The sequence below is a fragment of the Cladophialophora psammophila genome (assembly GCF_000585535.1).
Source record: "Cladophialophora psammophila CBS 110553 chromosome Unknown aczJe-supercont1.9, whole genome shotgun sequence".
Classification (NCBI taxonomy): domain Eukaryota; kingdom Fungi; phylum Ascomycota; class Eurotiomycetes; order Chaetothyriales; family Herpotrichiellaceae; genus Cladophialophora; species Cladophialophora psammophila.
Window position 1 is genome coordinate 1,002,255 of NW_006912930.1, and position 25,004 is coordinate 1,027,258.

General features: G+C 51.4%; 10 protein-coding genes across 10 annotated transcripts; 5 read left to right on the forward strand and 5 right to left on the reverse strand.

The window, feature by feature from the left end:
- Nucleotides 1–200: 200 nt before the first annotated feature.
- On the reverse strand, nt 201–3,494 carry A1O5_06551 (uncharacterized protein; the record flags this gene model as incomplete). Its single annotated transcript, XM_007747144.1, has 7 exons — nt 201–924; nt 986–1,213; nt 1,316–1,573; nt 1,681–1,792; nt 1,840–2,421; nt 2,469–2,942; nt 2,999–3,494. 7 exons carry the CDS (start codon nt 3,492–3,494, stop codon nt 201–203), a joined length of 2,874 nt encoding a protein of 957 aa, XP_007745334.1.
- Nucleotides 3,495–4,042: 548 nt separating this feature from the next.
- On the forward strand, nt 4,043–7,157 carry A1O5_06552 (uncharacterized protein; the record flags this gene model as incomplete). The annotated part of the gene is made up of 3 exons (XM_007747145.1): nt 4,043–4,456; nt 4,546–4,796; nt 4,967–7,157. 3 exons carry the CDS (start codon nt 4,043–4,045, stop codon nt 7,155–7,157), a joined length of 2,856 nt encoding a protein of 951 aa, XP_007745335.1.
- A 2,565-nt stretch (nt 7,158–9,722) lies between these two features.
- Nucleotides 9,723–10,559, forward strand: A1O5_06553 (uncharacterized protein; the record flags this gene model as incomplete). The annotated part of the gene is made up of 1 exon (XM_007747146.1): nt 9,723–10,559. The coding sequence occupies one exon, from the start codon at nt 9,723–9,725 to the stop codon at nt 10,557–10,559; it is 837 nt and encodes a 278-aa protein (XP_007745336.1).
- A 163-nt stretch (nt 10,560–10,722) lies between these two features.
- Nucleotides 10,723–13,024, reverse strand: A1O5_06554 (uncharacterized protein; the record flags this gene model as incomplete). The annotated part of the gene is made up of 3 exons (XM_007747147.1): nt 10,723–11,788; nt 11,836–12,890; nt 12,959–13,024. The coding sequence occupies 3 exons, from the start codon at nt 13,022–13,024 to the stop codon at nt 10,723–10,725; spliced, it is 2,187 nt and encodes a 728-aa protein (XP_007745337.1).
- Nucleotides 13,025–14,527: 1,503 nt separating this feature from the next.
- On the reverse strand, nt 14,528–15,979 carry A1O5_06555 (uncharacterized protein; the record flags this gene model as incomplete). The annotated part of the gene is made up of 1 exon (XM_007747148.1): nt 14,528–15,979. The coding sequence occupies one exon, from the start codon at nt 15,977–15,979 to the stop codon at nt 14,528–14,530; it is 1,452 nt and encodes a 483-aa protein (XP_007745338.1).
- Nucleotides 15,980–16,233: 254 nt separating this feature from the next.
- Nucleotides 16,234–17,975, reverse strand: A1O5_06556 (uncharacterized protein; the record flags this gene model as incomplete). Its single annotated transcript, XM_007747149.1, has 3 exons — nt 16,234–17,274; nt 17,325–17,624; nt 17,694–17,975. The coding sequence occupies 3 exons, from the start codon at nt 17,973–17,975 to the stop codon at nt 16,234–16,236; spliced, it is 1,623 nt and encodes a 540-aa protein (XP_007745339.1).
- A 386-nt stretch (nt 17,976–18,361) lies between these two features.
- A1O5_06557 (uncharacterized protein) lies at nt 18,362–19,265 on the reverse strand (the record flags this gene model as incomplete). The annotated part of the gene is made up of 2 exons (XM_007747150.1): nt 18,362–18,719; nt 18,859–19,265. 2 exons carry the CDS (start codon nt 19,263–19,265, stop codon nt 18,362–18,364), a joined length of 765 nt encoding a protein of 254 aa, XP_007745340.1.
- A 597-nt stretch (nt 19,266–19,862) lies between these two features.
- A1O5_06558 (uncharacterized protein) lies at nt 19,863–20,348 on the forward strand (the record flags this gene model as incomplete). Its single annotated transcript, XM_007747151.1, has 1 exon — nt 19,863–20,348. One exon carries the CDS (start codon nt 19,863–19,865, stop codon nt 20,346–20,348), a length of 486 nt encoding a protein of 161 aa, XP_007745341.1.
- Nucleotides 20,349–21,680: 1,332 nt separating this feature from the next.
- On the forward strand, nt 21,681–21,974 carry A1O5_06559 (uncharacterized protein; the record flags this gene model as incomplete). Its single annotated transcript, XM_007747152.1, has 1 exon — nt 21,681–21,974. The coding sequence occupies one exon, from the start codon at nt 21,681–21,683 to the stop codon at nt 21,972–21,974; it is 294 nt and encodes a 97-aa protein (XP_007745342.1).
- Nucleotides 21,975–23,281: 1,307 nt separating this feature from the next.
- Nucleotides 23,282–24,954, forward strand: A1O5_06560 (uncharacterized protein; the record flags this gene model as incomplete). Its single annotated transcript, XM_007747153.1, has 5 exons — nt 23,282–23,462; nt 23,515–23,762; nt 23,812–24,615; nt 24,676–24,719; nt 24,771–24,954. The coding sequence occupies 5 exons, from the start codon at nt 23,282–23,284 to the stop codon at nt 24,952–24,954; spliced, it is 1,461 nt and encodes a 486-aa protein (XP_007745343.1).
- Between the last annotated feature and the right edge of the window lie 50 nt (nt 24,955–25,004).

Consider the following 25,004-nt stretch of genomic DNA (forward strand, 5'->3'; position numbering starts at 1 on the left):
GTAGTGAGGGCACCGCTTGAGAGCACTAAAATTGCAATGCAAAATGCTGATGCCTTTCCAGACCAGGATACCTCGACGCCTGGGTGCTCGGGTCATATATGGGGGTGAAAGCTGATGGCGAGGGTCCTTGTTGCAGATTTGAATTCAGCATATCTGCCCAAAGCTATGAATGCCGCTCTCCATACAACTCCTCATCAGCCTCATCGTCGGTGCTCGTGGATCTTTTCATGTCTCTTACAATCATTTTTCCGAGCGAAAGCCTTGCCGCAACGTGCACACTCATATGGCTTTTCACCTTTATGTACTCGTTCATGGTCTCGTAATATCGATTTGCGGACAAAGCTCTTTTCACACTCTCCGCAGGGATACATCGCCCGGCTGCTTGTAGCTGGCATCATTTCCTTGAAGAGAAGAGCTTTCATCTCCGCATCCGCATGAAAGTTTTGCATGTGGTTCTCGAGTTCTTTTTTCGACCCAAACCCCAAGTCGGCTCCGGTGCAATCCGGCTGGTCGCATTGAAATGGCCGGTCGTGCCTGTTGACATGCTTTTTTCTGCTTTTTCCATCAGTAAACCCTTCGTGGAAGTAATAGCACGTCACTTTTGGACATCGGAAAAATTTGGAACCGTAATATGACTCCAGCTCCTTGCGATCTTTCGGCGTCAATGTCTTGTTCTGAGAGAGCTCTTCCAATGCGGTTCGTATTTTATCCATCGCGGTCCGAAGCCTCTCCAAGCTAATTTCATTGCGCTTTTCCGAACCCTTGATCTCGTGCAGTTTTATATGCGTCCACAGGGACAGGAATACTTCTTCAGCGCCCTCGAATGCCGCAAGCAGGCGGCACAACCCAGGCTCCAGCCTGAAGACTTTTGATTGCATGTCTTCGCATTCGGTGCGCTTCGGTGCGGCTGATTTCAAGGTCGAACTTGTACTGCACGGTTATTTTCTCCACTGCCTCCCAGAGCTCCTGCACCGCAATTTCGTACATTTCCAATTGGACTGCATCAACGTTGCTGGCCAGTTGACCGAGTATCTTCTTAAAGTGGTACATCCACTTGGCAACTGCGTAGTCCGCAAAAGCATACGAACCGTCCAAGATATATGCCTCTAAGTCGTCTCCGTCGAAGCAGGGGAAAGCAAGGTACTCCAAACACAAGCTCGCAAGCCTGCATTCCACGGCCAAAAGATCGATGTGCTTTGACTCCGCGATGTACCTGTTGGCAATTAGCCCAAACAGAAGAGAGAAAAAAAAAACAGTGAGGAAATATGCAAGCTATGCAATGAAGTCTACACCATATCAATCTTGTAAAACGTACCTCTTGGCTGTGCCGTGCACGAGAATTACACGGTTATCGCACTCAGTTACCAAAGGTCCGCAATATTCATGGGCTGATTTAGAGCTCCGACGTTTCTTATTTACTTTTTGTTCGTCCAGAGATATTGACATTGCACCTTGTATTTCGTGCCATTTGAGTGGCCGAGCAGCACAAGTCATCCACCCGAGAAATTGTTGTACGAAATCCCATTCATTTTCACCAAGCCGGCTTTTGATGCGTTTAATGATGCGATCGTATCTGGTGCAAAAGGTTAACCCTGACAAAGGATTTGTTCGTGGATTTTAGATGACTGCAACCAGAGGTGAACCCTAACTACGTACGAATCGGAGATAGTTGATACTCACACTTCTGCCAACTCCTTTGGAAAAGCCTCAAATTTGACTTCCTTTTCAAGCCTTTCACGCGTGGGTTGCTGATACAGGTATTCCATGACCAGTTTAGCGAAGAGAAATTGACCTTTTTGATATTAGCGATCTGTTCTGTTAGCAACAAGGTATCCATACCCGCTGCGTTACGGCATGTGAGCCGCGTTAACAGAGATGAATCGTCGTCACTAAGATCGAACTTTGTCTGGATCATGGCAGTCCAAGCTTGCACAAATGTGCGTATATCCTGGCTGTTGTCATCGCGTTTGATTGGGAACTCGTCCGCCGACGATAATGCTCTCCGGATATCAGGCTCTTCCTGGCTGATAATGAGGACACGAAGTTTTGACGGCTCTTTGGCGTCAACTTGGTTCACCAAATCCGTTAAAATCTTTAGTATCGACTTCCGTTCCGGCATTTGGCATTCGTCCAGCCCATCAACGATGATGTAATGACGCTTGCCCTCTCCGGAAACAGTTTCGAAAAGGGGTTTTGCGGCTTTGTCCGAAGTCAGGACAGCTTCGCGGCTTCGCTGCCGCTGTTCATGAAAATAGGGCACAAGATCCGGATACCAATCAACTTGGTGAGCGAGAAGGCCCTTCAAGATTTTGCCACAAGTAGTCCCCTCAGAGTCATCATGTCTACAGTAAAAGTACGCGGTTTGGGCTTGCGGTTGTTTTCTGCACGCTTCAATGATGATCGACGCCAATGTCGTTTTCCCTAAACCACTTCAGCTGACATCTATCTTGGAGTCATAAATTCCTCACCAGCGCCTGGAATGCCGTGCATCCACAGAATTGAGGACCGTGGAATGTCATCCGTGAGCCAGCTTGACACCTTTGGATGCTGTGTGACCCAGAGTCCGGTCTGAGGATAGTCCTCGCGGGCTTTTAAAGCCAATGCGTGGTAGTCGGAAATAGGAGTTCCGGCTATCCAGACACGTACCGCACGCAGCTGGTCAGCTCTGCGATCCTCTTCAGCACGTTGAAGTTTTTCTTGCGCGACACGCACTTCCTGCTGGACTTTCCGAATTTCCTCCTCCACCGTCTGGATCTTCTGAATCCCCTGCCTCACATTCTGAATATTCTGAAGGACGTCAGCGCGGTGTTTCTCATGCTCGGAAGCCTGTAGCAGGATGAATTGTGATTCAATCAAACGCCTGTGCCGTTCGAGATTCCTGACAATTCCCTCGAACTTTGACCTGAAGTCACCCCATGATGATCGAAAAAACTGTCGCCATTCTCCGGGAAAGTTAGTCGGGGCACAACAGGGAGTTTATTTACAAACTATTGCTCACTTGAACGGTTGAGAAAGCTGACTGCGGGCAGATGGAAATCAAGAATGTCCGTATACATCATGACAAGCACCTTTTGCATCTTCGGACATTTTGTGAAAAGTGACTCATACTGCTTGAGCAGGGGTAATGCTTCGCCAATTTGCTCATATGCTTCCAGAATCTTATCAAGGGAATTCGCCCAGGTGCTTGACACCTGCAGGAGAAATTTGAGCGGGCCCCAGATGAAAGCAACGATATCATTTGTGTTGGTGAAGACTTCGACGACATTGCCAAATTGCTCCATCGCCTCCAGGAAGCGACGAATTCGAGTCAAATTGCGTAGTTCCCGCTGTGCGGTCTGACGGGTTTGAATTTCAGCGAGCGCCGCCTCGACATCTCTGAGAGTTGTAATCTTGAAGCTTTGCAACTGCTTCCCGTCCAGATGACTTTTGAACTTGGTCAGCGCGACTTCGAACGCACCAGGTCCCGCTGAAGGGGCTTGTGTTGGGGCAGACATTTCGCACAGGGAGGGTATAGAGCACAACGAGGGTCATCAATTCCACTAAATCTTTATGGCTTCGTGGCCTTTTGCTGCTCAATGTCCCTAGATCGTGCGAGTCATGCGCAGGGTATCTCGAAGGCGGCTTTAGGGATTCGAAAAGTGAGAGTAAGCACGAACCGGTGCGTTGAGCCCAGTCGATGACAGCGTTGAATTGTCCAGGGAAGGAGTGTCTAAGGTCCTAGAGGACATGTTAAGGAGGAGCACGATCAGGCTGAGGGGTCGACACAGAACGAGGCGCAGGCGCAGACGCGAGAAGGCAGACTCGCTTGCATGAGAAGGCGTCCAGGCTGAGGCGGAGCCAGCCACTCCTCAGCTGCATTGTTGTGTAGCCTCATAACCTTCCTGGGTGTCCCCGAGGCTGGCATGGCTGACTTCTTTGTCGCATTGATGTGTTAGAGCGAATGTGGTAGCACTTCAGACGTTGATGCCAGGTACATAGTAGTCAGTGCCGCTGTTGTTGCATTTAGGAGGCATCTTTGCAGCCCAGGCCCTTGCGCGGCACTATGACATCACTGAAACGTTCGGCCGACTACATCGACCAGCTCGATCAGCTCCATCACTTCCAATACCCTGACCAATGCGACGCCTTCTCGTCTCAGCCCTTTTCTTCACAGCCGTCGGAGAGCTTTGGTGACGGCTCGGAGCCCCATCTAGATGTCGGCGCCCGTGACTGGAACAATGTCTGGAACGAATTGATTGGAGATCCAAACATTAACGCTGGCATTCTCAATGTTGAAGAGGGACATGAGCCATCAAATGCCTTCTTTCCTGCCATCCACAATGTGCAGGACGATATTGAAACCTGGTTAGCAAAAGACCTGGGAATGGCTCCCTTTGGAGATGCAGATGAGCTGCTGGTAGGTGGAGGAGACACCGGCTGTCAACAGCAAAATGGCTTCAATCGATGCTATGGCATGGTAAGTGAATTCCGTCGCCTCCCAAATGCCCACTATGGCTGAATAGACTTCACCCTGAAAGGCCCAGACTATTAATACTTCTCACACAGATCTACCGTGCAAAAGCTAAGCTCGAAGGGGACATGCGTGAGGTTTCGCAATGTCTCAGGGGTAATGTGCCTCAGACCCGGACACATTTCATCCTGGACGTCGTTTTCGACAACGATAGTCTGTACATCTGCATCCCAGATGGCATGCGGATTGCAAACCTCAACTGTTACTTGACCGAGTCATTGGTGGAGCACGTAAAGTCCCAACACATTCGTCTTGAAGCGCTGGTCCATAGAAGGATGATCTTCGAGTAAGTGCCTGACCCGAGCATGCGAAAAAGCATTTGCAAGCTATTTAATGGAGTGAAATCTGCTTTTTGACTCGGCCCCTCCACTTCTCAAGCGTCAACTAGGTTTGCATGACTATCTCTTCCCTTTAATGCTGTCTAGAAAATGTATAAAATAGGACTGACTCAATCAGAGACATTGGGGCCGCCAAAAAAGCGAAAGATGCGCTTACAACTATCAACATCAACGTCTATGGAACTGAAGAGTCACAGAGTTCTATTGGCCATGATTTTTCCGTCAAGAAAATCTGGCTTCAGCGGCCCGATTGGGTGAGCCCACATTCAATATATGACAACCCACATGTCTTGAAGTTGAATAATATTCAGCAACAGAGTGAGCCGGAGATACCTAGTCAAACTGAGCAGTCCTCTAGAACCTCTGGCTTTCGGGATTCGGTTGAACAAATGTACTCGATGCTGACGCGCGATTCGCATCTCAAGGGCGTGGCTGGTGACGAGCGCCTCCGTACACCACTTCTTCACCATCAGGAGAAGGCCCTCGACTTCATGATACAGCGAGAGACAGGCCCTATCCCAGAGGAATTTCAACTATGGGAGCCTACGCTCATCGAATCGGAGCCCTGGTATCGCCATAAAATCACAGGGATAAAATCTCGGACGCTGCCAGTCGAGGCTGGTGGCGGTATTCTAGCAGACGAAATGGGCATGGGGAAGACCTACTCGATACTAGCTTTGATCGTCAGGACACTGGACGAGGCAACGATATGGTCCAATGACCGGGATGTGCACATTGCGGAGGAGATCCTCCCCAGCAAAATACCTTCGAGGGCGACATTGGTGGTTGTTCCATCCCCGTTATTGCTGGCTACGTGGGAAGATGAGATCCGGGATCGCGTCAATGGACACTTGAAGATACTAAAATATCACGGCAATACGAGAACCAAAGACTCCAGAATCATGGCCGAATGTGACATCGTCTTGACAACATATCATACCATTATCGCAGATAAGCACAGAGCCAACCCTGCCACAGAGGTTGCCTGGTATCGCATCGTTCTGGACGAGGCGCACTTCATACGACGAAATTCTACCTTTCTATACAGGGGCGTTGCTGAACTGGACGCGAAATTTCGCTGGTGTCTTTCCGGCACTCCCATACAAAATACTCTGGATGATATCGGTTCCTTGTTCACATTCATCAAGATATTCCCGTTTGACAGATTGGCCGTCTTCCGCAAATATATAACGGTCCCATTCAACGATGGGGGCATCAGGCGCCTGGAGGGCCAACGCAATCTCGTCCGGTTGTTTGACTCAATCTGCATTCGGCGTACGAAGGACTACCTAAATATGGCCGTCCCAATCGAGACGATACACAGCATCCAGTTGTCGCCGAAAGAGCGAGATCAGTATAACAAGACAAAAGATGACATGAAACGAGCCTTGCATCATCTCGTCGTGGTATCTGAGAGCCAGAGCAAGTTCAGCATGTTCCAAGCTCAACTTCAACTGCGGCTTCTCTGCAATCATGGGACTTTCCAGCACCAGTTCCATTGGGCTAAGAGCAGGAACGCGCGGGATTCCCGAGAAGACGCGTTGACCTCTGTGGGGAGCGACGGAGAGGTTAAATGTTCGGCGTGTGAACAGACTGTGTACGGCATCCTCCCGAACCGGGCGCTTGGCCTGTCCGACACGTGTACACATATTCTGTGCAAAGAGTGCAAAGACGGCACAGGCGATAGCTGTCCGGTGTGCGAGGCGACGCTCCGACCGTCCAAAATTCAACGTTCCGCGTTAGGAGCAGGGGAGATATCCCAGTCCCGTCTGCACCAAGGCGATCTCCGCTCCGAAGGCTGCTCATCGAAGATAATCGCGCTAGTGCAGGACCTCGCAGCCGCCACCGCAGCAGGCGACAAGAGCATCGTCTTCTCGTGCTGGACAACCACTCTGGACCTAATCAGCCGACACCTGCGAGAGCGAAGCATGACCTTCGAGCGCATCGACGGCAAACACAGCGTCGAGCACCGCCAGCAGGTGCTCGCGCGCTTCGAGAGAGACCCGTGGGTCCCCGTGCTGATCATGACCACGGGCGTCGGCGCCTTTGGGCTCAGTATCATCGCCGCCAACCGCGTGTTCCTGGTCGAGCCCCAGTGGAACCCCAGCGTCGAGGCCCAGGCCATCGGCCGCACCATCCGCATCGGCCAGCAAAAACCCGTCCTGGTCACCCGCTACGTCGTCCAGAATTCCGTCGAAGATGACATCCAGCAGCTGCAGCGGCGCAAGCGTGGCATCGCCAAGATGACCACAAAGGACATAGAGATAGCCGATACGTACATCAAGCCCGAGTATACGGCGTTCAATTGATCCTCGGGCTTCGAGGGGGGAAATTTTAACTGTTCAGAACGATACGAACTACATTTGAATGAAGACTGGGACGAAAGTGATGTTAAAACGAAATTAATGACCCTTACGTACTGGGTACGTACGTACAACCTCTTTCTCTTGCCTTGGCGTCTGCCAAGGCCGGATTTTACGAGCCGAATGAATGGTCACTGTGCACTCACGTGCCGCATACCAGGCTGGCGAGCATCGACTCTGTACGGAAGATGTACAGAGTCCTCTGTAGCAATACCGAACTTTCACTTTCTTATTGTTTCCCATCTTTTCTGCTACACCTCCTGCCTCTCTATTCAGCGGTTTGTTCGATAATTCCCTGACTCCAAGTTCTGCAAAATGGGAGCAAGTAAGGCGCAACATTCTCTATGTCTTCGCCCCAGAACCCCCTCAAAGAAATAAGCAACATGGAAAGAAATATGTAGGTGCTGTAGTGAACGGCGAGTATGTTCCCGCCACCGCTTGAAATAGAATCCTGCTGTTCGCCGGAGCGAGGTTGTCTATGTCCACGTATTGGTTCGATGTAGACAGATTCACGAGAGTGGAGGCAAGATTCTTGAGGAGGCGGCCAAAAGATTTTGTCCGAGATCCAGGCGCAAGGCTTTCTGGTGAGCCCACGCGACTCTCCCACGCAACTCTCCCACGCGACTCTCCCACGCGACTCGATCGCAGCCCAGTCTTGATTCGATACCAATTCGCCAAATTGTCGGCCTAGTCCCTCAACATGACTTAGTCGCCAAGTTGCCTCCGGTCCCGCCTGTCCCTGAGTTCTAGGCGTCATTACAAATTCAGAACACGGATTGTTGGGTCGAGGCTGGTTAAGGAGTGGCAAACCTTTCAGGCGATATTCGGGGAATGACGAAGTTCATAGGCATCTCGCCCTTTGCCATTGCTGGAATTCCACCTCAACTACCGAGTAACTCAGTCTTTCTCAGACCCAGAGTGGGGACGGGAATTTTTCGATTTCCAACGGTGAGTACCAGGATTGTGTGTCCACTCTGATCCGTGCAGCCGGTCATTGCGACTGCCGACTAGAGACTCCGACTGCCGAAGGCTTGTGTTCGAGGAAAATTTTGCTCCAGCTCTCCATTGAACAGTCCAGTCTTAAGGAGACCGATGCTGTGGAGCTCACCAGCCTTGGTGGTGCGCGCTCACCGTATTTTTCTTTTAGACACAAGGGCCATTGCGTGTTCACTCAGTTTTCCATTCTTCATCCTGTAACCATCTTGTAAGGAAAGTTGAGTGCAAGTCGGTTCTGGCCTGAGTTGAGATATTTTGTTTTGGCATCTTCGAGCAGCTCCCCTCGCAGGCCCACGCGTCACCTTGATTGTCCGGGAAGATCAAGCTAGAACATTATCCTAACCTTCGTGCAGGCATTGGGCAGCAACTGTGGACTTGGTCTGCGCCGGCAAGAGGGCCGTCTCGCTCCATATCGGCTTTCGGCCCTCCTCTGTCTTTTAGGAGGGAGGTCTCTGTCCTGGTCGACAGGACGGGAATGGAGTTGCAGGTTACGCAAGTAATTGCTCCTTGCCGCCATTCTCCTTTGTCCTGCATATGTATCGGTTTCTTACTCCCTCGCATGCAGGCTGATGCTCTGAACCCCGAGGGCGGAGACGCATCCGGACCATACACTACGTTGAGACGAACAATTATCGTACGTGGAGCCAGTTGATGAATCGACCACCCTTTTCTCTCATGAATGGGACAGCCGGCAGACCGACCTGCACATTCCCCTGGAATCGGCGGTCAATGCACCAGGATTGGTCTCGTCTCGTCATCAACCACCTCTGGCTTGTGGGAATTGCTTCCAGTTGGGGCACTGGCATTGTGCTATTGCCACCGACCGCATTTATTATCCTTTGATCGGCTTTGGGACCGTGACCATTGGAATCTTGCACATTTGAGAGGGCAAAAATTTACCCTTCTGTGAACGCCAAAGGTAGAGCCTTCAAGCAACTGAGCCCTTCCGAAAGCTCATATCAGGCGACGATCCGACCATGGACCAGGAGCGAGTCGAACCATGGTTCGTTGGATGAGGTCAGTCGCAAGTCATGTTACGGTAATCGGGGTCGTCCGGGAGTCGGACAACCTTTTCGTGAGATGCCAACAGCCGCACAGGCCGGCAATCGAGGTATTAAGTGGCAAGATCGCTTTTCGGTGCGGGAGTCGGCCATTATTGTGATTCGTCCAATGCACAAGGCTCTGGTATCGACGCATAGCTCTTGCTGTATTTGTAGCGTAAATGACAGTATTCTTGTCAGATATGCCCTCGGACTGTCAACTGGGGATCTCGAAGGTGAGCAGACACCAGAAGCCTTGCAGGATAATGGGACCAGACCTGCGTAGAGAGGGGCCAGCCCAGCAAGGTGGTATTCCCAGTGCTGGGAATCCCGATGCGCGGTTTCCACAAATACTGGCGGGTTTCTTGCTCGCTTTTGAGAAACACCACACTTTCTTCTCTCACCAGCAAGCCAGTTGGAAACCCGTTTCTCAAGCCGCGCATCTTACTCATTTTCACCTCGCTCCACCTCGGCAATGCGTTCCACGAATGATGATAGCAGCGTCTCGAGCGCAACGAAAGAGCATGACCATCCAGCGCAGGTCGACCTCACCATCAAGCAATCACAAGAGAAGACAGTCGCGATACGGCTGAAAGAACACTTGACCAGCCATATCCGAGTAAATATTCTCGCCGAGACCGAACTCCTGATCCTCACTTTCTGCACGGGAATGCAAGATGCAACAACCTTCCCAGATTACCATTGCTTTGCCTCGAACCAGACTGGAAACACGGTCATGCTGGCAATGGCTATCCTCCTGCCGGACCTGACTGGAAAATTGTTCAAGACGGAAAACATTGGGGTGGGTCTGGGGTTCTTCCTGGCTGCAGGATGGATAACAGGGCAAGTGGGTCATCACGTCGGCCCTCGCTCTCGTATTTGGATCGTATTTTGCAATTTGATCCAGAGCATACTCGTCTTCATGGCGGCTGCCATTCAATACGCTTACGGCATCGAGCTGGAAGGCACAAAAACAATGGTGGTTATCGGCTTGCTGGCTTTCGCGGCCGGGAGTCAGGTCGTCCTACCGAGAGCGTTGGCGACCACAGAAATCAGCACAGCGATGGCAACGGCTGCATGGGTTGATCTGTTAATCGACCCTCGTCTCTTCGCGGCGAAGAATCGCCCCCGAAACCGACGAGTAAGCTTTCTTACTGCCCTTGTGGCGGGGGCTTTCTTCGGCGCTGGAATATATCGAGTCATAGGTCCAGCAACCTCGGTCTTGTTTTCGGCTATTGGTAAACTCATCGTGACTCTCATGTTCTTGTTCAATAAGGCAGAGAAGGCACAGGAATCCAGAAGTATCGTATGAGAGCCGAGCATGTGTAAGTTGCAGTGACTCCGCTTCGAGCTGGCAGCATTGCGAGAATCCTTGTCGACAGCATTCGCAGCGCAGGCGCAGGCTGATCTGCTGATTTGAATGAGCATCAAGTTGGCGTTGATTGCGGTGAGGTTACATGGGGGGACAATATAGGCTAGAAATATTCGTCGTCTAGATCTTGAGAAAATCCATATGTTTCCAACGTTTCGGGCCATCCCATCCAAGGATTGAAGGCGAGGCGCATGCCGTCCAGCCACTGGCCCTGATCTTCTTGGGCGTAATTTGTTGGCTCATTGCTTCCGCTTTCAATCATTCGATCGGGCTGTTTAGATTGTGTTGGTTGGGTCGCTCCAGGGACACTCTGAGAGCGGAGGATTTGAGGGTTTGGTTTGACATTCATAGAATTTCTTACCAGGCGCTGTCTTTGCAGCCTTGAGGACGTGGTCGAGGCGCCGTTGGAATGGCTCTCCCTGGGCGGTGCAGGGCTGGTGACTTCATTACTGTCGTCGACAAAATCTGCTCGGCCTATTAGACTATGGATTGCTAGTCTCTGTCTGGTCCTAGCTTCATCTGCGAGCCTTGATAAATGATCCTCCAGTACTTCTTCAGGATGGGGTAGTTGTATGCCAGTATTAGTGTTCTGGGACGAATGCCGCGCGATGAGCATCTCGAGTTCTTTCTTCATCGGTTCGACCACGGGAGAGGTGCGAAAAAACCTGTTCATGATCGACTGACAGAAGCGAGCTTTCTCCAGGGCGGCGGGCATACTCAAACTTTGGGTTACAACATCCGTTTGTGCGCTAAAGAGGATGATTCGGGCACTATGATACGCGCAAATTGCAGTGTCAAAGTCGATTGTCAGGACCTTACACTGCTCGGAGAATGCTGCGAAAATCTGAACAATTGACAATGCATGATTTAAGCACAGGGTACGCCTGCGGAGGATGTCTTCACGATTAATTCCTTCCATGGCTGAGGGAGGAGCGGCTTCTCGGTAACCTGTCAAAAAGATTCGGTAAAGATCAGTATATGCTTGGTGCCAACATTCGTGCACCATAAGGATTCGGGCCGGTCTTTCACAGTAGGAGAATATTTTGGGGTTGTATCGATCAGAGTCGGCAAGGCTTCGATATAGGTGCTGCAACTCATCTTCAAATCGCCGCACCATATGCATGAGCTCCCCAGGTGGAACCACCGAAGAAGCAAGCCGGCGCGTCAGTCTGGGTCAGTCAGCGCAGAGCCACCAATTCGACAGCTTACGGTATACCTCATGATATCCGTTCTTATTGCGGCAAGTCTTATACATGCAGCATAGGTGCCAATGCGTTCAGGCCTATCGAAAGAAGTTGCCCTGAGCGGGGCTGTCTCCACAGGTGCATCCTGCTCAAAAGCCGTTTCTGGACATGGAAGTTGAAGGAAGACGTTTTCCGGCGGACACGTCTCGAATTCTCGCAGGCCGACAGAAAAGTTGCCATCGAGGGCAAAACACGACCACATCAATCGCCGACGGACTTCTTGGGCCAAGAAACGTAGTTCAGGGCGTTCGTAGTTCAGGCGCAGTGCAACGGCAGATCGGCCAGCCAGTGCGGCGAGCATGAAAGCTCTCGAGAAGTGACCTACTTCTACCCGGTATCGCACGATCAGGATGAGGGCCTGGAGCCGAGAAGTTGAAGGACTCTCCAGGTGTTGTAAGAGGAAGTCTTCGGCCCTCTGAGCCCACTGGGCACTCAACTCCCGAGCGTATGGTTCAATCTTGAGACGTTGACTTGTCACTGCACAGATTGCAAATGTCAAACAGTCTTCAATCGTCCCTTCGTGACACCTTTGCATGACCGATCGTTTGTGCAAGAATGCATACCATGGAAGCGCGTAGATGTGCTGGAAATACGCCTCGATCAAAGAAATGATTTCTTGGCGGTCCGGCAAAGCGCCATCGCTCGAAAGAGGAGTTTGGCCAACTTCGCTAGCCGGCTGCTCCAACTCGGATGGGAATTGCGGCTGATTTTCAGGGCGCTGCACAACAGCAGGCGATGGTAAGCTAGAAGTCTGCGGCGTCCGATGCGGCCTTTTGAGGGCAGGATAGACGCAAGGTCGATTCCTTCGAAGACAGTTGGAACATGCAGGCGACTCTCCGCCGCACCGAATCTTCTGAGAACGACATTCTGTGCAGGCACGAATCCCGCGTCTTCGCTCCAGCTGAACGAGGGATTGGTCGCCTGATGGCGAATCGCCCGCAGGACCAGCTTCTCTCGGTTGAAACGAACAGTCAAACCTCAAGCGTTCGCAGTTGCGACAGCAATTCGGACGCCCGTCGCAACGCACCTGCCGTCTAATTTCAGCCGCTGGCCCAACGAACTCACAATGTCTGGAGCGATTCGTCCTCCGCTTACCTTCCGAGCACGACATTGCATACAAGTGGTCTTGGACTTCCTCGAAGTCGGGGCCATTTCATCCATCTTGTGTCGCACTCGTCTCAGCAGGAATTGTTGCCGGCGATGCAGACAACATTATGCGAGACTATAGATATTATCAAAAAAAAAAAAAAATATAGACGAGACGCTGTTTCAGTCGCATGGGCCACAGCGCTTTTTGTTGAACAAAGTTCGCAAACGCGTGATTGGAAGACCCGGTTTTTGAGAAGTTTGAACCTACGACGGTTTTGCGGTTATGCTTCTCCGTAGCGCTTGGCAAAGCACTTTTCCGCAAAACGCACTTTCCGTCTCGCGATTATTTCCATCCTGAAACTGATGCCTCACAAATGCCTCATTCCTCTGTGTGGTTCCTCACCATGTATGCTCTCCTCTTTTTACGGCCCTTTGTAGGCAACTCTCATTCCTGAACCCAAGTATAAGACACCTTTGCCAGATATTCTCTCAATGATGACCAACCGGTGCATCAAGGGGTTTTTCGCAGCAGCCTCTTATTCCTCGCTGCTTTGCTCCTACGTTGCCATGACAGTACCCAATGACTAGTTCACAGATCAAGATCAACTTCCCACTCTTGCTCTTGCCGTGGAATACCCATCTTGGGACCCAACACCTGCTCAATCCCACCACGCACTCCTCAGTCTCCTTGCTGCGACAACCACACGGACACCTGGGGGCCGTTCAGTTCTGCAAAATCGAACAGAAGCAGGAGTTTCGGCAAAACAGTCAAGCCAAGAGCCTCCACATTGGCTGCGCAAGAGCTGTGACGAGAGATACGTGGTATCGGAAAGAAAACCTTGCTCAAGGGTGTCGACATTTCATATTTGGCTGGCCCTCCAAAATACCCGGCTTGGTAAGATTGCGAAGGACGTGCGCATGGGATTGAGTCGAGGCAATCCCACGGCGCTGCGTCCTTCCATAGGGTCATCGCATACAGTAAAGAGAATGAACATTTGATCGCATACTCAGTCCGGATACACCTACTTTCCATACCTAATAATCACGTGCAAATTACCACTCTTTCTACGAGTACCTTTCTCGAAGGCTTTGCTTTCTAACCTGACCGGTGGATGGTGTGGCCCGCGCATTCATTGAGGATGACTTTTGACAGAACCAACCCAACACACAAAACCCTATCTCAATTGCCGTCTCAGCATTCATGTCTGCCTAATCTGCACAAGCATGTAAACCCTTGCCTCCCTCCCTTCTCTGTGCACTTTCTCTCTCTCACTCTCTCCAGATCATTATCCTCCCATTATCCCTATCATATTCTTAACATATTCTTCGCCCGACAAGTCGAGAGCGGTATCTATTGCAACAAATTTTGGAACTAAAACACTGAAAGCATTTTTTTGGTTGCTTTCAGTCTTGTCTTTACCTTGTCGCAAAGCTTTGGAGAAGAGGGAAGCGGTTTTATTCGAAAGCGCAAAACGTGGCCGTCCTGTTCGAACATCCCATCCCCATATACGTATCCCTCGGTTTAGAAAGTGGATCGAATGAATGCAGGGGGGCCAGGAGAGGGCGTTGTCTGGTTTATTCCAACCGGAGGGAGGTTTCCTTTGAAATCTGCTTCCGCAAGAGTTCGATCTGGTGCTTCAGCTTCCTCCACAGGATGTAGTCGTCCAAATCCTTGTCCCTGGCCGAGGCATTAACGCGACCTTCACAGTCGATTTCCAACAAATCCCACTGTTCGTGTAGCTCTTCCATCTTCTCGTCCTTTCCGGTGGCCGTTTCTCCTCCACGGCCTCCTCTGTCCGTGTCCCTCGCAATCTCCAACAGCGCAGTCACAAATGCCTCCTGAATGTACGCGAAGGAGAAGTCGTCCGTGATCTTGGCGGCCGCCGGACATATCTCATCTGGAAACTCGATCTCCTCGTTATCGCGCAGCTTCTTCTGCCAATACTTGCAATACTGGACCCGCTGCTGGAAGTTCGGGTTGTCGAACAGATACTTCCGGTCGAACCTGGACGGGCGCTTGGCGATACCGGGGTCCAACCTGTCGAGATGATTTGTGCTGCCGATCATGAAGATGCCGTCGTTCTCGGAGAGGCCGTCGACGGCGTTGAGGAAGAAGCTGCGCACCTGGTCGGTGACGAGGCTGTCGAGGTCTTCGAAGACCAGGTAGCAGGGCGCTTCTTGTCGGGCCTTCTGGAAAATCGTGTCGATGCTGAACTCGGGTGGGAAGAAACTTACCAGCGACTTCACGTACAGCGTCGGTACCGGCGGGTCACGGCTGTACAGAGTGTGCATGGTGGCTTTGATTGAAATGGTCTTGCCGTTCCCCGGCGGGCCGTAGAAAATCACGCCTCGCTTCCAAGGAACACCAAGGTGGCTGTACTGTTCCCTCGAATCGAAGAATCGTTGGACTGTGTCGATGAGATCATCCTTCAGGTCCTTGTCGAGAATAACGTCCTCCCAACGAGATTTCATGATGCTCCGATACAGGAGCGCATCCTTCTGCCAGTAACCCTTGTCGAACACCCACACCTCGTCATGCAGGATAGATTCCCATCGTCCAACGGTCGCTACCAGGGTTCGCGCGGCCGCTTTATCGCCCAAGATATACTGGTTCCGGACTTGCGGATATGACAAAAGCCCGTCTCTACCGTCAACGAAGTAGACCAAGAACGTTAAGTTCCCCCATTCATAGATGTAACTTTCAAAAAAGACCTCCTCGGCGACAATACCATTGCCGCCGTCCATGCGCTTGACTGGCGGGAGGAACAAGGTCCATCTAAGCGAATCCGGCCAGATCTTGGGGTCAATATTGCTTTGTTCAAGAATCTCGATCGAGGCATGGCCAGCTGCAGCATAGGCCTTCAAGTTGCAATTGAATTCTGGGACGATAGTGATGGGTACGCCGGGATGGGCGTTGGAGATGGTGTCAAATATGACCGCGTCAGTGTCGACGCGGGACGCTGTGGCGTTGCGGAAAAAGGCGCCAGAGACCGATTCCGCGGCTTCTTGAGCATTGTGGAAATCCATTGGTCTTATTCGCCCACAGCCGTTGGGAAGTCTCACTTGAGAGCTTTCAAAGCGCCAAGGTCGTGAGCTACAAATCGAAGTAATAGGCGTGGTGAAGTAGTACGGACCATGGACAGGGCGGTTATTTGGAGGTGTAATATTTCCTGCCAGGCACCAGCATTGATCGGCAAAGGAGCTTTCGAGCTCTGGGTCGATCGCTTCTCCGGGGGTTTCAGTTGCACTGCCCCAATCCTTCGAGCTTGGGGGCTAAAGAATCAGCCTCGTGGTTTGAAGGCCCAGTCGATGATGCCTCGCGAAACGCCCTCATTCCTGAATAATGCTCTGACTTGGCCATCAATCCACGAGAGCGCAGTTTCACGTGTCTCTGCCATCTTTTGCTGGTATTCATTCCAGAAGTCGCCTTCTTTCGTTACATTTTGAAGTGCCTCGTCAACCATATTTTCCAGCTTTCCGTTCGACCGGACCCCTTCGTTCAGGATTCTGTAAGTGTCATCGATCAGCACACAGCTCAAGGACATGAGCATCTGTGGGTCAAGTTGGATGTTGTCCGACTCTCTCTCCTTTAGCAAACCGGATTCCAAACACAGGTGGCAAAGATTCCAGAACGTGAACATCTGCACAAGTCGGGTTGGATGATACTCTTGTTCGTACAGAACAGGATGTATTGCTCTGACAAATGCTGCCGAGTGCAAGAATGCCTCTGAATACCTTTTGGAGTCGAGTAGCCCGAGGAGCAATTGTTGCCGCAACTGAGGGTAAGGGTACCGGTGCAGTGGCCAGCCTCTCGTTTGTGCCAGCCGATGCATGATGTATTTGATGCTGTCAATTTGGGTGTGCTCAAGTCCGCTTTGAGACTGCAATCCTATGAGGAGTTGCTCTGCCTGGTCGCCAGTCTCCGCAATTATGGCAGGAGTTGCCGGTTGCAATGGACCTGGCGCCACGACATTGATGAACGGATGAAAACTATCTCTAGTAGAGTGTCGACCTCTTGAGCACAAGCTGCAATTGCAAGTGAAGAAATACCTATCTTTCAGTTCTTCTTGTCTTTTGTCGAAAGGGAAGGTTGTGTCAATGTAAGAAAGCGTAAGTTCCTCGTCTTTGGCAATTGGCCGCAACGCAATGAAAGATATGTTTCCGTAAGGTGGAAAGTCCTCTTGAGCGCCCACCGGCGGGATGTCAAATCTCACGAACACATTCGGATCACAGGAGTGGTTCAGAAGGGCTGGTGTTGGATGGAGGATTAATCCCAAAGAGTCGAACGTCGGATTTGTAAGAGTAAACGAGTTGATGAGCAGCTTGAGAGTTCTCAGCTTCACTTCACGACAGGCGCTGAAGGCATGCTTACCACACAAGCCAGTCGAAGTATCGTTTCCTCACTGTGGTCAGTACCGCAATAGGATTTAATGCCTTTCATCATGATGAAGATTTCCTGACAACGCTGGCCTCCCGCGTTCAGCAAATCCCCCTGATGACTCTCTAGTGCCAAAAGCTGATCCCATTCAGAATGAAGGAGAAGATGTGCCTTGTGCTGCTTCAGTAATCGAACGATAGCTCTGACTGTGCTAGGAAGTATCCGAGGGTGCAATCTACCGTAGAGCTTACACTCCAGCCGATGGTACTCTGACCACGCCCGAGTCTGGCACTTCTGCACACGAAATTAGAACATAATATTCCTGAGTTCTCTTGTCTGAGGGCAGCCGGGCGACAAACGTACCTGGCTACAGAATTTGGCGACTTTGCACCCGCTGCACGTCTTCAACGTCCGGCTTTTAGTGATGTCAAGAGGAAGACTGTGGTCCCCAGGGGAACTGTAGCAGTAATAGCAACGGGTTTGTAGTTGCGAAGTGTCTAGTGCCACCATAAGCGGCCGCGCAACAAAAAGGACCTCTGACTTGGGTGCGATATCATGTACTGCAAAAATACCATTTCCGCGATCTGGCGACTGCTTTGTGTAAACTGTCGCGGCTCTGACCAGTTGTTTCAAGGAGGTTGCCATGATGAAGAGGGCAGGGCTTATGGAGTCATCAAATCCTTGTCTGCTGTAAGATACGCGGTGCACTGGCAATGCTCAGTCTCGAATTTTGTGTCGCTACCTAGATTACTCGCCAGTCGAGGGCGAAAAAAACCTAATACATAATTGCAGTCTCCTTTTCCGTCCGCTGGCCGCCGTTTTTCTTGGCATTTATTAGGTTTGCCTATCTTAACTACTGTAGAAGTTGGTTCGGTTTAGTTACAAGAGACCGCCTATAACCATTGCATTATACGGGGTATGCGTAAAAATCATACAAGAGTTATCAAACTCATCGCGGAGAATGGTATATTCGAAACCCAAGAGAAAACAGTCGTCACTCGTTCCGCCCTTGTCTGAACCAACAATTCAACTCACTTTGACGGGTCAATCACTCCTACCGTCACTCCAATCCAGCGGCTCTCGTCGCTCTCGAGGTCATCCGCGATAAACTCTGCGTTCTGCTCAAGCGTGGTCTTATAGCGTTGAGCATTCATGACGCACAAAATCACCTTCCCGATCAAGGGGATGTGCTTGACCCAGGAATCTCGCCAAGACGGTGGAGACCAAGCGTTGCCGATCAGCTTTGCATGCGAACTTGCCGTAGGGACCTTGATCTCTGAGCCTTCAGGGGTCATGACGGCCGGGCAAAGCAGAGACCAGTCAATCGTGTTCTGCGGGAGGGATTGGAGAAGCTGCAGGTTCTGGCGGTGTTCTAGGTAGATGGGAATACTGCGTATAGGTTCTTCTTAGAATTTTCGGAGTTGATAAATCTTGGAGCCTTCTTCCTCCCACCCCCAAAGAAAGGGGACAAAACGAACGGCCGTATATGGGGGGGTTGAGAGATGTCGTTTGTGAAATCTGTACTTACTAGTTCGAGAGCAATGTTTCTGATCCGGGGAAATATAGCGCTCCTAGGCCGGCTAAGAGCCAGGCTCTCAAGGGTTTCTTTCTCTCCGCTCCCGCTTCTCGTGCAGCGTCCACGACGGCGCGGAATATTTTGGGGAGGTCGCTTTTTCCCCAAGGAGGCAAGGCCGCTAAGCCGGCGGTATTGACGACAGCATCACAGCCGGCGTCCAAGATCGCCTTCTTGATTGCCGCTGAATCCGTGGCGTCACCCTGAACAACGGTGATTTGTTGGTATACGGATGCTGGAATGAGAGACTCGAGTTTTTTCGGGGACCGCACGAAGGCAACAACGCTGTGGCCATGTGTGAGGAGGGCTGCGACGAGGCGAAGACCCAGATTGCCGGTTGCGCCAAGGAGAAGGACCTTCATGATAATGATGAGTTGCGGTTGAGTTGCACTGGCGGGTATGGGATTGACGCTGGGTGGGTTTTTCGTGGTTTAAGAGTATTCCGTGCAGCTACATAGCTGGTACATGGACAGAGTAGAGGACTTTGGTCGTGGCCAACTTGGAAGCCGGGTTAAGTTTCTTCCCGTCGACCGCCGGAATGGAGTTGCACCGCGCGCTAACTTTGAAGGCGGAGTCGAGTCGAGCCGCGACCAGCGAGGGATACACTCTCACTCGGCGACTGTGTCCATCAATTTGTCAGTGTTCGTGTGCAACCAGAGGCCATGACAGTGGCTGTGCGGAGTACGGTGTACGTTGTACGGGATACAGTATATTTCTAGTCAATATATATCTCTCGCCAACCGCCTGCAACTGTGGAGTTGGCGGTGGGTTGTACTACTTCTTTCTAGGCGAGAAACTGGGCAATATGTCTTCTCATTGGGCGGATGAGCCGTATTCCCTTATTTCCACCCTTCCATTCTCAAAAGATGTACGTCTTTGTCATTTCTCTGCTGGAAAGTTTGTATCAACTGAATGTATCTTCGTAGTCCTCGCACGCGGCATACTATGTGGCGACGCAGATGGCCCTCGCGCACAATGGCATCCTCCGAGGGCTGAACTCGATCTACCTCCAAGCGACGCACATCCCCCGTGAAGACCTGGCCGCGATCTGCGACTTCTTGACATATTGCCAATGCTGGGGTGAATCCATGCAACACCACCACGATGCCGAAGAAGAGGTTTTCTTCCCGAGCATCGAGCAGATCTCGGGTGTCCAAGGAATTATGGATCGCAATATAGAGCAACACCGAGCATTCACCCCTGGGTTTGACCTGTTTCAGGAATACGCGCGGACTTGTCCTCCCCAAGACTATGACGGAGCGAAGGTCAGGAGCCTGATCGAAGGGTTTGCAGAGTCATTATCTCGACATCTGCGCGAAGAGATTGACACTCTGCGAGCTCTCGACGCGTACGACAGTGAGCGTGTCCGGCAAGCTTATAAGCGTCTGGAGAAGTCCCTAATGGCTACGGACAATGTTAGACGTCCCTGTGATGTACAAGCATAACCCATCAACTGTCACTGAACTGATGCCGTCTTAGTATCGAATCGCACCCCTCGTGTTTGGGACCGCGGACAGAAGCTTCGAAGGCGGCTTGCATGACTTCCCATCTGTCCCATTCTTTGTGCCGTATATAATCCACTACTTATTCGCGAGGCGGCATCGCGGCGCCTGGCGATTCAATCCTTGCACGATTTGGAGGGATCGCAGGGAGTTGGCCTTCAACAATGTAAGCACAACGCCTTGATTGCGTGTGTGCCGGCTCTTCAAGACTCAGGTAATGGGAAATCGCTCTCAGCGAGCGGCAGGTTGAAATTTGACGGATCGGGAGACGAGTAAGATCCGTCCAAGTACTTCGTCTTATCGGCCAAATTGCAAGGCCGCCCTAAAGACGTTCACGGCGAACAACTGTGGAAGACTTGTAACAGCAGTCCGCGGTCCACCAAGGAGCATCACGAGTTTCATCGTCTTTTGACAGAAAAGGAGTTATTTTAGTTACTGGCACTGACTCATTCTGGCCTGTCTATGTCTCAGGTGACCACCTATTTCCGCAATTTTCTACCAACCCACAGGTCAAAAAATGTAGGACCACCACGGCGTATTTTTCTACCACCTTGGAAGAGGCTTGATCTCTCATGCCCTACGTCCCCTACGTCCTAAGGCCACCAGCAATCATTCAATATCCATGTTCGCTAAGTTATTCGACATGTCCCTTGGCGGGCTGGCTAGACTTTGGAGTACCCGCTTGACGGAGCCCAGTGTGGCTGGCACTGGACGATTCCATCCGCGCGACCCTGTAATGTACGGTACGTCGGATGGCAACAGTCTTCTCTGTCAGACTCTCGTGCTGTTGCATTCTTGGGAATGGCTCATTCGCCCACGTTTCAGATCTACCACCTGGTCGTCTCCCTCTCCCTATCATCGGCACCCGTCTCTTGCACTCTATTCTGGGTCTTCCACGGCTCGCTCGGAGCGTCCATTTCCGCAAACGGCCCCCGTGGGACAGCCTGATATTTACTGTGATCGCAGAACAATGGTCCGGGGTCGGTTGCATCTTGATCCGAATTTAACCTCCTGGGTCGGTGTCTGGTGGGTGGCTGCTCGTCGTCCTCGTCCTCGTCGGAAGAGCATATATGCACCTAGAATCAAAAGAGCCATAAAGAACACGTCACCAATGATACCGCCGACGATCGCGCCATCATGGTTTGAAGATGGATGAGAAGTTTCTGGCGGGGTTGCAGGGGTTGACGCGGTCACTGCGGAAGTTGTCTCGAGCTGCTAATAGACGGGGAGTTTAAGCTGGAAATGGCACTAATTGAGATGGATGTCTTAGTAGAGATGGTCGGGGTGCTCGTCCCGGAGATGGTGGTGGCCGCGGTCGTCGAGGTTGTGCCAGAAGAAGGGGAGCTGGACGAAATGGGGCCTTGGGTAGCCGAAGAAGGCTTCGAGATCCTTAATGGCGTCGAAGCGGTAGCAGTGGAGGTACCGACGAGAGTCGCCGCGGGAGACCCAGTCGAGGTGACACGGGATGAAGTACTCCCCGGAATTGGCTCCCCGTGGAGGCAATACTGGTGGTACCCGACGACGCGAGACCGCCAGTGGAAGACGTACCGTGAGATAGATCGAGAATAAAGCCATTTAGAGAGTCTGTTTGATCGATTGCGCAGATTAGAGCACGATGGCCTCGCCATGGTTCAGAGGTAGCCTTCTTGGCACGGGTCAAATGTCTATATAAAGAGGAAGGAAGTCGCTGAAAGGACAGATAGACAGCCATCTCTGGGAACAGACCAATGTTCTCAACCAACTGGGTAGCTCTCAGTCTCACACTTGGCATGTATTTCCCAAGTGCAGTTTCAGAAGCCGAGGACAGTCGTATCCAGTGGAATAGCGAGAAGTTGACTTTCGAGTGAGAAAGAGTAGCGAACAAATCGCTCGGCACCGGCAAGGCTAGACTCGGCCTTTCACAGAGTATTTTATGGATCATCCAGATAAATATTTGAGGTAATAGTAGACTCGCGATTTCAGGTCTCACATCTACAAAACCATCGAATATCGACGCGGGATGATTATGCCTCAGGGTTGAGGATTTGTCGATGTGCACCCGATCCAACATCAGCTAGCATGACTTGATTGGTAAGACTGTACAATACGAACTCACGCTGTGGAGACGTCTGTTGGGGGAAGCGAGACAGACTGGTGAGCTGGGGGTAAGAGGGTAAAGACATTCACGATTACGAACATGCGCAAGAGGCAGTAACCTAGATTCGAGTCACCTTGAACTTAGTATCGACGTTGGCAGATATACAAGTTATTCTAGGAACACTAATATAACTTACAAGGCCATGGATACTTGCACTGATGTTATTCATGCGGTTCAGGCCCGTCTCATTCCTGTAGACATCACAGCCTTCGTCAAGTCAGAGACATCCGAGCCCTGTCTACATGAAAACGGGAAACTGTCCGATTTCCAGCGGATACACCGGGCTCAACAATTGTATCAGAGTTACAGGGTAATAGAGATGATGGGGCATAAATTTTGAATCACTTCTCCCAGGATCTCGTGAGGTATCATACGCCTCTGTTGTGCCTTGAACCATCGTCGCCAGATTTCCAAGTTCTTCGGTTTTCCCAGAATGGCATGTCCATGCGAGCTTCTCGCTCTCCACTGAAAGCAAAGTCGAGCGATCATTGGCGCTCTCCAAGTTACCGACTCCGCTTACCAGGAAATACTCTACACCATAGGGTGACTCGATGAATCGTATAAGTGCTCCACCTATCGCGAATATCCGAATCTTGGTGTCAACCGTCTGACGGTAGAGACATATATAAGTTAGACGGTCGCCCTGCGCCAGATACCGCGCGTTGCGAGCTTGTCGATTAGACTCTTTTGTTCTAAGTTGTAGCCTTTTGAACCTGGTTGCCACCCCAGATCTGTCGTGATGTTGTCCCGAGAAGGATACCACTGGAACGCCACGGAAGGGCTTGTGAAAGGTCTTCCATGCATAGGGAAAATAGAGCCGGCGTCGAACCTACAGGGCGAGAACCGTTCGGGTTATGATGTTGTCGTCCTCGGAGCTGGGTACGCAGGCCTCACGGCTGCTCGTGATTTGACTCTGGCCGGTAACACGAGCGTACCTGCAAAGCCCAAAGTTGGTATACTGATAAGGACCAGGCTATCGCACCTTAATTCTGGAGGCTCGTGATCGCATTGGAGGCCGCTCATGGTCTTCGAACATTGGAAGTTACCCTTATGAGATGGGGGGCACCTGGGTGTCGTGGCGTCAACCACATGTTTGGAGAGAGATCTCACGTTATGAGATGCGTGATCAACTCGAAGTGTCACCAAACCAGTCGACAGGCAAGAACTTCTCTACATTGACGACCAAATATGGGCAGAGGGATATGGCCCACCATGAAGAGGTATGAGACCGTGGAGGTCGAGAAAGACCGGTATGCTGATCAGCCTCAGGACGCACTGATACAATCAGCTCTTCGCAAGCTCGCGAACGTTGACGACGCGGAAGGCAAGAATGCCATGCCATTTCCGCACAACGAGGGTTTCGTGCCGGAGACGAGTAAACTCGATTCGCTGTCCCTGTCCGACCGCTTGAAACAGATCGAACATTCACTCTCTCCGGACGAGCTTGCTATTGCTAAAGAATGGGTTCTAGCAACCAGCGGTGGCACTCCGGAGAACACGAGTTTCTATGAATTTCTACATTGGTGGGCACTTTCTGGGCACTCGTACCAAGGCTGGGTTGAGGACATGATTAAGTATAAGTTTCGCGGCGGCCAGTCAAGCTTTGCCATCAGATTCTTCCAGGAAGCCCTCGCCACGGGCAAGCTGGCTTATGCATTCGACAATAGAGTGACCAGCGTTGTTGATTCCGGGAAGGATATCACCATCCAGACGGCGTCAGGACAGACTTTCCGGGGAGCAAAGGTGGTATGCACCATTCCTCTGAACGTCCTGCACACGATATCATTTTCGCCACCGCTCTCTCCAGCCAAGGCACAAGCCATCAAGATCGGCCATGTGAACAAAATGTCGAAGGTGCATTGCGAATCCCGAGGACTCGATCTCAGGTCCTGGAGCGGGCTCAATTCGAGTTGCAATCCACTGACCTTCGCATTCGGGGATGGTATCACCCCAGACAACAATACACATATTGTCGCGTTTGGGCCGAGTGAAAAGCAACTCCATCCTGAGCGAGATGTAGAAGCCACCAAGCGCGCGTTGCAGAACCTGACCAGCATGGATATCAAGCGATTGGTAAATTCTCATCACTACCCATCCGGTGCGACCATCATCCAACTGACATCCTTTGCGCAGGTTTTTCACAATTGGGCTGAGGATGAATTCGCACAAGGCGCATGGTACGCACCATTAGCAACGTGTATGTGTATTTGCTAAAACTCGATCTCTAGGTTCTTCTCGGGCCCTGGATTCATAACCAAGTATCTTCAGGATTTGCGGGGCTCCCACGGGAACATCTATTTTGCAAACTCGGATTGGGCTGTTGGGTGGAGAAGCTTCATCGACGGCGCAATTGAAGAGGGCACTCGAGCCGCACTGAACATCCAGCGGTCGCTCAGGCAGAAGACGATCTAATGGGCCCCAAACCCCTATTCCGTTGTCGGGGTGCTTGTTCACCTAAATTG